This window comes from Zeus faber (assembly GCF_960531495.2).
Source record: "Zeus faber genome assembly, chromosome: 7".
Classification (NCBI taxonomy): domain Eukaryota; kingdom Metazoa; phylum Chordata; class Actinopteri; order Zeiformes; family Zeidae; genus Zeus; species Zeus faber.
Window position 1 is genome coordinate 3,070,946 of NC_137203.1, and position 13,479 is coordinate 3,084,424.

General features: G+C 46.3%; 1 protein-coding gene across 1 annotated transcript in view; it reads left to right on the plus strand.

The window, feature by feature from the left end:
• The window catches only part of fgf5 (fibroblast growth factor 5), a gene marked incomplete at both ends in the record, with an annotated part of 13,397 nt that extends 2,849 nt beyond the window's left edge, over positions 1 to 10,548 (plus strand). The window contains 2 exons of the mRNA XM_080003758.1: positions 1,540 to 1,643; positions 10,168 to 10,548. Coding sequence (XP_079859884.1) covers positions 1,540 to 1,643; positions 10,168 to 10,548 — 485 coding nt within the window. The remainder of the gene's footprint in view (positions 1 to 1,539; positions 1,644 to 10,167) is intronic.
• Between the last annotated feature and the right edge of the window lie 2,931 nt (positions 10,549 to 13,479).

A 13,479-nucleotide genomic window follows, 5' to 3' on the forward strand; every position in this document is an offset into this window, starting at 1 on the left:
AAGTGTAGTATACTGTAGTGTGGTCTAGTGTAGTACACTGTAGTGTAGTATACTATGGTGTAGTATAGTATAGTATACAGTGGTGTAGTTTAGTGTAGTATATATACTGTGGTGTAGTTTAGTGTAGTATACTTCAGTGTAATATAGTGTAGTGTAGTATACTGTGGTGTACTGTAGTGTAGGGTACTATACTGCGGTGTAGTGTAATGTAGTATACTGTGGTGTAGTGTAGTATACTGTAGTGTAGTGTAGTATACTTCAGTGTACTATACTTTGGTGTAGTGTAGTATATTGTGGTGTAGTGTAGTATACTGTGGTGTAGTATAGTATAGTATACTGTGGTGTAGTTTAGTGTAGTATATATACTGTGGTGTAGTTTAGTGTAGTATACTTCAGTGTAATATAGTGTAGTGTAGTATACTGTGGTGTACTGTAGTGTAGGGTACTATACTGCGGTGTAGTGTAATGTACTATACTGTGGTGTAGTGTGGTATACTGTAGTGTAGTGTAGTATACTGTAGTGTAGTGTAGTATACTTCAGTGTAGTATACTTTGGTGTAGTGTAGTATACTGTGTTGTGGTGTGGTATACTGTAGTGTAGTGTAGTATACTGTAGTGTAGTGTAGTGTACTTCAGTGTAGCATACTGTAGTGTAGTGTAGTATATTGTGGTGTAGTGTAGTATACTGTGGTGTAGTGCAGTATACTGTAGTGTAGTGTAGTATACTGTAGTGGAGTTTAGTGTAGTATACTATAGTGTAGTTTAGTGTAGTATACTGTAGTGTCTTTTTGTGTAGTATACTGTGGTGTAGTTTAGTGAAGAATACTGTAGTGTCGTTTAGTGTAGTATACTGTGGTGTAGTTTTGTGTCGTATACTGTAGTGTCGTTTAGTGTAATATACTGTGGTGAAATGTATTATAATAATTTAATTATACCTCGCCCCCAGGTATATACAGTGTACATCTTTAACATCGTCTTGATATCACCTCCGTTTGGACTGTTCAGCCTAAGGTTTAAAGCGCTTCTGCATTGGCTTCAATACTCGGTCGTAACGGTCGCCGCCTGGTCGTGCAGAGTGCAGTGTAGTTGAACGTGGTTTACTGTAGTGTCGTGTAGTTTCACGTCGCCGGCCACCTCGGTGACACGGGACGCTTGCTACGTGACCGCGCCTCCATGTTCCATCAGGAGGGGAACTGAGTGGGGAAAACAGGAAGTGAAGTGAAATGTACTGGAGGAGGTTGTGGTGTGGGGAGGGTGTGGTCGGAGCAGCCACACCTGTCCTGGGTGTAGGCAATTGGGGCCCAGGATCAGAGCGGCTGCTCTGTTGCACCTGTTGCTCGTTGATTGGTCTAACGAGCAACAGGTAAAGCCCCCATCCCCACACCCACACACAGGAGAGGAGCCCTTGTCATGACTTGTGTCCATCTGCATCTGCCATTGTTTGTGTCTCTGTGCCGGATGGCCCTGAAAACACCACTCGGGTGGAGTGTGGCAGGCGACACTGCCTCAGAGGTCTTCACGCCGCGTTTCTCTCCTCAGGCGTTCTGGAGCTGTTTGCTGTGTCTCAGGGCGTCATCGGCATCAAGGGCGTCCACAGCAGCATGTTTCTGGCCATGAATAGAAGAGGCCGTCTCCACGCCACCGTGAGTATTCATCACGTTTCTTTAAGGGTACAGCGTGCCTCCACTGGACATTAAAGGAGCGGTCAGTAATACTTTATTTGCTTGTTGCGTAAATTGACCGTGATATATCAGCTGAGGTTTGCAAGTCGCTGTTCCCACGATGACTACTGACAATTCAAGCTCTCCAATCCGGCGGACGCCGCCCCCCGACCTACGCCGCTTATTTTCCCAAACGGGTTCATTTTGAAGCATCGGTGAATATTCAGCGGCCAAGCACAAGAGCCCTCTGCTACGAAGGCGGAGTAGCCTCGTGGAGGAGGAGCATGACGTTTGGCGATGTTGGTGTAGTTTCTAAAGCTTCCTCTAGAGGGTGCTGTTTGTCGCCAATTGTCCGACGTGGCGGCTTGTGCCTTGACGTGCGTTCACAGAACCAACGTAGAACAGCTCACACAGCAAGTCGTTGCCCGGACGGACGCTGTAATCGACATGAACTGGAATGCAGAGCAAGCCGTGGCAGAAAGATGTTTATTTCTGGTTATTTTGGCGTTCACTTTATTTGTTGGCATACTGTCCGCAGCAGCGCACAGCAAATGTGTTGCCCCAGACTTTCTCTCTGCAGGCGAAACATTTCACAGACTGCGACAAACTCCGTGGGCTTGTAAACGGTTTACTCAGCATATTAAGCTTTTATAACGCATGCCCTGACGGAGTCTCCATGGCTTTCTCTTTTCCGCGCACTTCCGTGGCAAATACTGTCAGTACCTTAAGGATTGAACATTTGCAAAAATAAAGTCTCCCCAAACAGAATGAAGGATCTCCAATCTCCCCACAGCAGCTTGGCCTTTCCGTGGCCAAACGGTTCGCTAAGTCGTCCCGGAGCGCCCTGGCAGGCGCGCGGATAGCCACGGCTCTCCATTAGCATGTGTTAATGGAAAGAGCAGATTAGCTCTGGTCTGGGACGGTTGATAATGTACACATAATGTAGCTGCCAAGAGAAAATCAATATGTTCAGTAAACATCAGCCAGAACAGAAGTCAGCCAGTCTGTGAGCTTTATCCAAACGAAAGTTGTGAGGAGCCGCTCTTCCCGCCAACAGTGATTGATTAAAATTAATTTGGTGGAGGGAACAAACGACTGTCCACTGGAAAAAACAGATTACAGGCTTTAAACTAATGACCCGGAGCTCCGCGTCTGGGGGATGTTTGTTGTCAAATGCCACAGTCTGGCCGAGCGCCGGCCGTCTGCGCGGGCTCCATTCCTGCGCTCGAGAACGTCCGGAATCCTCCGCCCGCCCGTCCCCGTGTCCCATTCCAAGCCGTCAAAATCCAAATGTCAGAAAATGAAGTTGGCTCCGCTGCACCCAGACGCTTTGCTTCAGCCCAAAGGTCAAACGTTCACAATCAGCCGCCATCACGCGACGTTGCCGCGTCAGGCCGGATGGGGTGTCCTTGGGGGAACCGCTTGTTGTCTGGGCGCAGAGCGACGGCATGAGCCTCGTAGTAAACAAAGGATAAATATGGAAAGGCAAAGGAGCCTGGTCCGCAGCGGACACAGACGGAGCCCGGCCAGCGGCAGCGTCCGGGCCGGCAGGTTGGCCGCCGTGCATCGTCCGGCGGTCGCCAGGTCCGACGGAATGGTTGCCGAAGGTTTCGATCACTTTCTGATTGAGGGATAACGATCCTATATAATTGGAATCCATATTTAATATATACCTCGCATATGATCTTCCTATGTCTGAACCTTTGAAAAGTGGTGGGGTGACCAGACAGCACGAGATGGATGACAACGTTCCAAATCTGGTTGTCCGGGGCAACTTGTTGTCGGGCCTCGTACCAGCTCGAATATTATGCAACTAAATTATTCACGTTTATCTCCTTAAAATATTATTTACCGTTTGTGTGTTTTGCTGCAGTAATGATTCATCTTCCAGGAGGATCAAATAACAATCTGCTTTAATCTGGTTGGTATGTCGTGCCTTGCTCAAGGGCACAGGGTCAGGGTGAATTCTCGGTTCGCCGATTGGAAGTCGTTCTGCTTCCTGGTTCCTACAGCTGTGCGGGGGCTTAAGGCCTTGGGGTGTATGTGGGTCCCCGGGGACCTGGACTTCCAGGACTGTTCCAGGGCCTCACGCGGTGGTGTCAGGTGACACGCAGCCCCAGCGCCGGGCGTCATATTTAATATTTGGGTGTTTTCGCGGTGGCGGTTTATTGGCTGGGTAGCGGGCCAGGCCGCAGTTGTGCACTGGACTCCGTGACCCGGCGGGCGGAACGTCTCCACCGCGCTATTGAAAAGGTGACATGGCGAGCGGCATTTATTGGACACCGAGCGGCGGGAACGGCATGAGCAGGGGTTCACAACGTGGGATCCAGGGAATCCCCAAGGGGCCCTTCAAGAGGCTCTGGAGGGTCCTCGGCAAAATGATTCATATTTAAACAAACCTCCATTATTTCTGTCCCGGAGACATCAGCACCGTCAGAGAACGCCCAGTAAGGACTGTTTGGACCCTAGTTCCACTGTGACCTCCCCGGCTGGAGCAGACGGGGAGGTCGGGACGGGGACCCAACTGAGCGTCCTTGATGTGAAAATCCCCGGAATGGAGAACGGAGAGTTTCAGCTTTCGTCAGCTTTTGACTCTTCATGTGTTCTCCTGTGAGACGCTGTACTCTCAGACCTTGTTGTCATGATCTCTTGACTTGCGGCATGAGTCATAGAAAGTCAACTTCTTGGTCTTTCGGTGCCAGGGGGGTCCAGACTCCTGATTGGCTGGGTTGTGAACACTTGAGCGGAGTGATGGACAACTGGGAAGACGGAAAATTATTCAGAAAACAAATCAAGTCAAGTCAAGTTATTTATACGGCCCTTAATCACAGCACGGTCTCAAATGGCTTTACGAACCTAATATTTCACATAGAAATCAACAGCATCCACCGGTATAACCCCCTGCCAGCAAGGGGAAAACCCCCCGAAAACCCCGTGGGGGGAATAATGGAAGGAGTAGCCCCCCTCCAGGACGACCGGGCTGCAGCGGCTGCAGAGTGGGCAACATTAATAATGACATTTGGCAAATCACAGGTTTATGTGCTTCTGTGCTATGCGGTGTGAAAGCTGAACTTCCAAGTTGAGCTTCTGCGATCAATCAGCAAATCCATTTGAACAACATGAAGCGCAACACAAGTTGTGCTTAACGGGACCTGGACCCGGGGAAAAGAGGCCGAAAATTGAATTTCACGCAGGGGGGAAAACACCCGATGTCAGCGGAATTTTTATTAAAAATAATAATGAATGTCAGTTTTTCATGCTTCAGCTCAAGACGTGCACTGATCCATCAGAACTCTGGGTTGTTTGCTGATTATTTCAGCCTCGCCCCCCCTTCGTTTAAAGATAAAAATTGAGAACGCAAAAACTATTTAAAACGCTCACGTAAGCATGCCAGGCCAGTTGGGGGCGATGCGATGCCGTAAAGGTTGGCGTCGAACACCACAGAGGAAGATTCAAGACACAGACACAACACTGTACGGCGACGGGAACTGCACCGCGCCAACGCAGGTCCAGTCCCCGACGTCTGCGTTTTCAAGAAGCTCCGTTCCACCTCCTCCACCCGTCCACGGAAAACAGAGTTTAGAAACACCTCCACCCTGGGGGACCTTAGAGGTAAATACTATGTGTGGACGAGGCCTTGACCAACGTGGTTGGCTCAAAATCCCGGGGTGGAATCTGAGTTTCTGAACCTGGCTTTCCCGCCTCCGCCCGCGGGTCGGATCGGACTCCGGGTCACACGGCGCGCTGGACAACCCGGGGTCCCCACATTCGGAGTATTTCACATGATGGTAGATGGTTGTCAGTGTGCGTGGAGCGAAACCCGTCGCCACCGTCGCAACGGTCAAATTTTCGTTACTAAAATTTTGTTATTGAGGCTTGGCATGGGGGGGATGCACATGAAGGAATGAATAAGTTACTGAAAGTCAGGAAAAGCTGTTAGCGCTCTTCCACCCCCCCGGCCCTGACCCCCCCCCCCTCTCCCCCCGAGGATCATGGGAAAAAAGCTCCTGTAAAACACTGTGACCAATGCGGCGAGCGCCCGGTTAAACAGCTGTGCAGGCGTCGGGAATTTAACAATAAGACTCTGGGATCCGGATGAAGCCCTTAAACCACCTAGAGCCGCGGGCACCAGAGCCCTGGAGATCCAACTGGTTTGTTATGGCACAAGGACACTTTAACAACATCACTAATATTTTCACATTATCTTGTCGCGCGCCGTCTTTCATCTTCTCGTGATGTTTTATTCTGCATTCTACACAACTGAAGTAGATGGGTTGAGTAGATGGACCAGAGAAGTTAGAGCTTGATTGGATGCCTGTGTGTAGTGAAGTATCTAGAAGATACTTTATTTATAAGATGAGATGAGATGCGATAATACTTTATTAATCCATTGGGGGAGAGATTTGGGCGTTAGAGCAGCTCAGTGAAACATGGGGAGTAAGTACAGAGTGAGAGTAAGATAAGATACAGCACCAAGTTCACAAAATATATAAAACTAAATAAAAGTAATGAATAAACAGCTGAAGAATATACAGTACAGTGTAGATTTACAATAAAATAAAAATAAAAATATGAAATATGAAATAAAGCAATGTAGCTTATGGTAACGATAATAGTAATGACAGCATTATATAATAGTATTATCAATTATTACGTTTTATTGAAAGTTTTATTTTATGTTGCTGTCACAGTGGCATAGAATGGAGAAGCAACCACAATAAAATTGTTAATCACGATTATTTGTTTGACCAATAATTGTCACCTCAACCAGGTGAGCCAGGTGAGACCTGCTTTCAGGTGTCACTCCATGAAGGACAGATGATGCACGGAGGCTCCGGCAGCGACCCCCATTCTTATGCAGACTGTACGATGTCGTCGGTGCTTGTACATGTGAGCACATGCCTACGTGCTCCGAACCACCCGCTCCAGATCTGGGGTTTGGGGTGAATGGCAGCGTTCCAGCCAATCATCTGGAGACGCATCCCAGAGGGAGCGTGGATCAGGAGGGCGCAGCAGACTGGCATGTTTAGCAAACTGTCTGCAGCAAAGCGGAGCGCCCCGCGTTTTTCCACCGTTCCCACAGCGCTGCGTGGAAGCGGCGGGCCCTCGGCGCCGGCGGTGCACGTCCAGCGTTTCCCACTCCAGGTATTTTTAGACGGCGAGCGGGGAAACGCTGCGGTGGAATTCTGGATTTCTGATTGTGACGTTGAGCGATGAGGCTCCTCTGCGGATTCTAAACAGAGGAAAATACAAAAATACGGAAATTGCAGTGAAATAATAAAAGAGCAACTCCAACGGCTGTAGGAAGAAAAATAAAAGTAATAATATAAATCAGAAAAAAAAATGTAACAAAGTAAGAAAAAAATAAACAAAAAAACATATGAGCAAAATATATGTAACATAATATGAATATGTATAAAACCGAGGATGTGTGAACAGAGTCTTAAAGGGAACTGATTATGAAGCTCACTTTTCCAGTGCTGCTGCACATACGTTTGGTCTCTGCTGGTTCTACTAACACACACAGTGTGGAATTAGAACCCAGTCAGTTTGGAGTGAGCTCTGTTTGACAAAACATGTCCTGGAACACGCCGCTCGGATCCCCCCTCCTACATCATTTAGGGCTTCAGCAGAATCGGAACCGCCCTCCGCCTCAGAGTAACTCCGCCCACGGCTGGAGACGTAACGGGGGAAGTGCTCTGTTGGCGGCGGCGACCAGCACAAATCTTTCCAGGGAAAGATGAATTAATAGCAACCGTCCAGAAAAAACTGCAGACGAGGGAAACGTGAGCGTTTAAATAATCCTGCTGTGTTTCCTTAAAAAACAGTGATTTGGTAGAAAGACTGTAGGCTGCTCTTCCTCCAAACACAACCAATACAAAAAGTGAGTTTTTATTCGAGACGGATTTATTTTATTTTCCTACGTTTACGTGAAACAAAAACTCCTGGCGTGCGGCGTCGCGTGCGAGTTTGCAGAGCGGCAAACGAAGCGGGAACAAACTTTTAAATGAGGCCTCGTGGATCTAATGATGTCAAATTAGTTCAGAAACAGATTTTGGTGTAATGATGAGGTGCGACCGGTGAAGGTTTATGGAGTAAATACAACTGAACCTGGAAGTGAAGCTCAAACCACATTGGCTCAAAGACCCTTGCAGCTCATTTACAAAGCTACACACACACAAACAGCCTGTGAGGAACAGGAGGGTTGTGGAGGCATGTTAGAATGACTAGAATGCATCATGTGCTCATTTCAGAAAAAAAAACTTCTAAAACATGTTTCATGTCAAACCGTAATCTTATTGAAAAGGAGCATAAAAGGTCCCCTATAGTATATGATATATATTTGTGAAATATTTTTACAAAAAAAGAATGTTTTTAATTATGGTTTTGCAAATTCAAGCAACGTCTTTAAGTTGAGCTACTGACTCATTTTTTAACAATGAGTTAAATTCAAGCTGCTCTGGTTGGTCACATCCCCGTCTCCTCATCAGTGTACCATCGTTTGTCACAAGCATGACAACATTATTTAATTTTTATACAAATTATAGAAATTAATGATTCAATTGTCTTTTTTGTTTATAACAGCTTATGACGATACAATACTATCTAAGTATATTATAAAAGTGTAATAACACACATAAACCACATGAAAATGACCCATTTAGTCACAATAAACATTGGAACATAAAACTTTTTGTTCATCGTAAACATTCTCAAATTGGTTTAAACTTTGCCTTCAATTTGTGATTTTAGAAATTGACCAAATTTACAATTTTATACATTTATAAATTAAATTAAAATACATTAAAAAAATAAAATAAAATAAAGTAACAACATTCAACATTATTTCCTCCACATTACATCCTTTATGCATGAACTGTTGATTAAGATGAAAGTGTGGATTGACCAGTTTTGATGCTTCTACCCGTTTCCTGTTTTTATTGGCCGGTACAAAAACACATCAAAAATGTAGTATGGTACTTTAACTCAAGTACATTACTCCAGGAAGAGTACGTTGTTACTTTCCTCCCCTTGTATTTAGTCACTGAATGATCCATTGATCTACCTTGATTATCTCATGATTGTCCTGCTTGGACGCACATCCATCCACCTGTGTGTGTGTGTGTGTGTGTGTGTGTGTGTGTGTGTGTGTGTGTGTGTGTGTGTGTGTGTGTGTGTGTGTGTGTGTGTGTGTGTGTGTGTGTGTGTGTGTGTGTGTGTGTGTGTGTGTGTGTATGCGTTTGTGTGCACGTGCATCTGTGCATACACATGGACGCCTGCCGACAGAGCACCTGTCCAGCTTCCTCTCCGGGACTGATGGGGGTTCGATCAGAGCCTCCGTCCGGATTCCTGTTGGATGAGGCCTTTCCTGTAAAGGGGTCGGGGCCATTTTTCTTATTATTTTTTTTGTTTCCTTGAGACATAGGAGCAATTATCTCATCTAAGTGGAGGCCGCCCCGAGAAACAGCAGCCTGGGTTACATGGTAGTAAGTAAACACGGTCCACAGATGTCGGCCAGCTGAGCTCTCAGAGAGGACGTCGGGGAAGGTGGAATGTGGGGACAACAGCGCAGGACGGTCGGTGTCAACTCCTGTGGACGCGGTGGAAAGACAACCTGGAAGGTTGAAAAGACAACCTGTGTTTGCTGTACAAGGTACAGCAAACACAGGGATCTGGAAAGTGAGACGGGAATGTAGGAGCAATGAGCTCAAATCCCCCCATAGAATAGAAAGACTAGAGCCCAACAGGTGGGTGCAGGGGAGGCGGAGGGAGCGCAGCGAAGCAGGTGGGGCAGGAGGGACCGCCTGCTTAGACAGGCAGGGCCCAGATAAGGGCATGGAAGCAGGTGGCGCTGTCGAGTTGTCTCGACAGAGCCTTCTCGGCGAGCTACGCCTCTTTTGATTTGCTGTTTGTTCTGTTCATTCTGTTTTTTTCCTAGATCCGCTCCAACCCTCCGACCGACTGTAACGTGTTGCGCGGGCGGTGTAAATATAGCGCCCGGATAGGTCACATCACGGCCAGAACAAGGTGTTGATGGGGCGGGAGTGGGGGGTTGGTGGGGTCCAGTCACTAACTCCTGTTTCTGGACCTTGACTGAACCCCACCCCACCCCCACCCCTTACAGAACACACACACACACACACACACAAACACTAAATTCATAGTTCTTATATTCTTACTTATTCTTCCAGTTGATTTCCATGGTCTAGTATGAAAAAGGTAAAAATAAAACAATCACAATTCAGTTTAGTTTCTCAGCAGTAAAGCGTTCAGCAGGTTGCGCTATGAACCATTATCAATGATGGACAACAACATTTTGGAAAGGCTTGAAAAATGGCAAACGACAGCGAGAGGATGTGAATCATTTTGAAATGTTAACACTTATTTCAAGTTGTAATTCTTATTATAGGGACCCGTAGGAACGCGGACGGTCCAGACTGAGGAGCCTCCCCGTGCGTTGGCGTCTCTTCTGGTTCTAACACCCTCGCCTCCCCTTCTTCCCCAGGAGAGCTTCACAGACGACTGCAAGTTCCGGGAGCGCTTCCAGGAGAACAGCTACAACACCTACGCCTCGGTGCTGCACATGAACCAGCGCTCGGGTCGCCAGTGGTTTGTGGCCCTCAACAAGCGGGGGAAGGCCAAGATGGGCTCCAGCCCGCGGGTCAAGTCCCAGCACATCTCCACCCACTTCCTGCCCCGGGCGATGGCGCACGGCAGCCGCGAGCGGGGCTTCACCATCGCCGACCGGAGCAAGGAGAGGCGGAAGCCCCACCCGCCGCCCGCGTCCAAGGCCAAGCCCCTTCCGGCGTCGAGGGGCGGCGTCCACGGCAAACCCACGCAGAGACGGACTCAGGTCAAGTACTGGCCAAAGTATCGCTTTGGGTAGACGCCGTCGGGTTCGAGGCCACGAAGGACTCGGATCGGAGTTTTGGAGACGTAAACGTTTGGGGATGTAAAAGGGATGAAACCCCCTGAGAAGGGAGACGGGTGTTCCTTCTGTCGGAAGCGTTCTGTAGAGTCTGAAAGAACAAGAAGAAGAAGAAGAAGAAGAAGGCAAAGAACCCTGAAGGGCGGAGCTGCTCCCTGTTGAGACTAGGACGGCACTTGGCGCTTCTTTAAAGTCGCCCTGCGGTCCCGACACATGGTTTCATAGGGCACCGCTTCATTTTTTTATACATATATTTAACTTTATTTACAATTGCGAGGAATGTGTGCGGCCCCTTCAAGGCCACCTTCAATATTTTTGGGGTCTTTTTTTAACTTTTAAAATGTTTTTCTATGGGACTCCCTGCTGTGATACATCGATGCCCCAGTCACCACTTCACTGCACTGGCCATTTTTAAACGAATAACCGGTTTCACCACCGAAAACCTTTACGATTCCAAGCTGGTGTTGAAGCCGCCACGCCCACTCACTGTGCAATAAAACCATTTCTGTGAAAACAAAAAACAAAACCACCACCACCCGCTCTGCTTCTCTGAGGCCGAGCCTGCAGCCTTCATCCACTACAGTCATATCTGGCATCATGTCCACCACGTCGGCCTTCACTCTCCATTAGCGTTGCTGAGAATCAGCCTCGTCCGTCACCGGTTGCCATTGAGACACAACAAACATAACTGTTCTAGTCCTAGTTCTATTTATAGCCTTAGTCTTAGTTCTAGTTCCAGTTCTAGTTCAAGTTCTATTTATGTTCCTGGTTCTAGTTCCATTTCAAATTCCAGTCCTAGTTCTAGTCCTAGTCCTAGTACTCGTTTTTGTTCTAGTTCTGCAATAGTTCTAGCTCTAGTTCTTGTCCTAGTTCTAGTTCTCCAATAGTTATAGTCCTTGTTCTAGACCTAGTCCTAGTTCTAGTTTTTGTTCTAGATCTACAATTGTTCTAGCTCTAGTTCTTGTCCTAGTTCTAGTTCTACAGTACTTCTAGTTTTAATTCTTGTCCTAGACCTAGTTCTAGTTCTAGTCCTAATGCTAGTTGGAGTGCAATCAATCATCAACCACTCAGTTCCACAGGAGGAACTCCCATTTTCTATTTGGAGAAAGAAATGAACATTTGAAACTGTCTGGAGGGACTTTGGGAGCTTTAGCGACGCCGTTAGCGGCCTTGAAACTAAAATCCAGAAGCTGTTAAAGCCATAAAAAGACCGTAAGCAGCTCGTGTTCCCACATTAGGTGCATTTCCAGTCTAAATTGACATTTGAGATATATTCCCAAGTATTTGAATGTAATCTATATTTTCTCCTTCTCCAGCGAACAAGAGATAAGAGCCTCTTGAAAAAGAACAGCCCCAGAATGTTCAATTAAATGAAACCGTACGGTATCATGTGTCCCAACATAAACACCAACACCAGAAATATGGTGTTTAAAGCCCACCGCGGGGCTCCCGGTCCGAGTCCTCCACGAGTCCTCCCTGTTTCTGGACAGCTGTGGGAGATCAAGGGAGAGAAGGAGGAGGAGGAGAAAAAATGAAACGCACGGTCCATCACAACTATCACTCCAGCGACCGGCTGTCACCCCAAAAATCCCCGGTGGTGACCCAGGAAGGAGGAGAGGAGCCCGGGGTGGATCGGGTGGCAAACAGCCGCCGCCTGGTCCCCAAGGACCAGAACCCCGACAAATGGTTTTAGATTTTATTTGTGATGGCTTTTCATTGTTTTTTTGGATACAGCTCCGCTAAATAAACAACGTATTTAAAATGTCATATTTAATATACTTGACGTAAGGTATCGGATATCATTCTTTCATATATCGTTTAGCTTTGTGTGGAGTCTTAAATCGGAAACAATCAAAGAAAAAGTGGAAAAAAAGATGCCATTGAGTTTGGATAATTAAAGTGAATACACAATGTTGTCGCATTTACAGCCTTGATTCAAGATAATCAGAACTGCACACACACAAGATCTTTAGACTGAAGGTAAACTAGAAACGTAATCGTTCATATACTTAAAACCACATGCTTCAATATTTTACGATGTTTTCACACAATATGCCCATGACACTCATCAAGTACATAAAAAATAATGTGTCATTTGTAAATGGTAAATGGTAGTGATGATAATGCTAATGCTAATAATAATAATGCTAATAATAATAATAATAATAATAATTATAATAATAATTATAATAATAATTCCCATAATGATAATAATTATAATCATTATAATAATTATAAATATAGCTGCAGACAGAAATACACAGGGTCCATTGTAGTTGTGTTAGTTACGGATTACATATTTTCTGGAGGAAGTTGTATGTATATGACATTTCTTTAAAACAACCGTCTACTTTAAACAGATCTCTAGTCACAGTGATGGAAGTTGACGTTGGTCTCGTGTGGGACAATAATGACTTATTTTGGGAAGCTTACGCAGCGAAGCCAAGTGACGTAATTTTAGTGGCCACACCTTTTTGTGGATTACATTTCCAATGGGAAATCCGAAAAGCGTTTTGGTGTCTTTCTGTGAATAATTAAAATTTCACGGGTTCGAGTTTTCCGACGCGCTCCTGGTACATGACAGTCGGGTGGACTCCATGTGGTGGAGACTTCGTTCATGTTTATCGCGTCCAATTTTTTGGATGGGTTACGATTCAATGAGGCCGGAAAAGGGTTGAGGTTTTTACGTCATTAATTTAAAATGCTCATGATACTAATTTTCCGATTCGTTCCGAGAATATGAAACTCATCATGGATTTGCAGATTTAGTATCTTGCGACTTCCTTGAATCCCGCAAAGTAAGGAGGACCACGACGCAGCATCTAACAGGGGGGTTTAGAGCCCAACAGAACGTCTTCATTTTCAGAAAGAGCAGAGAAAAATATCAAT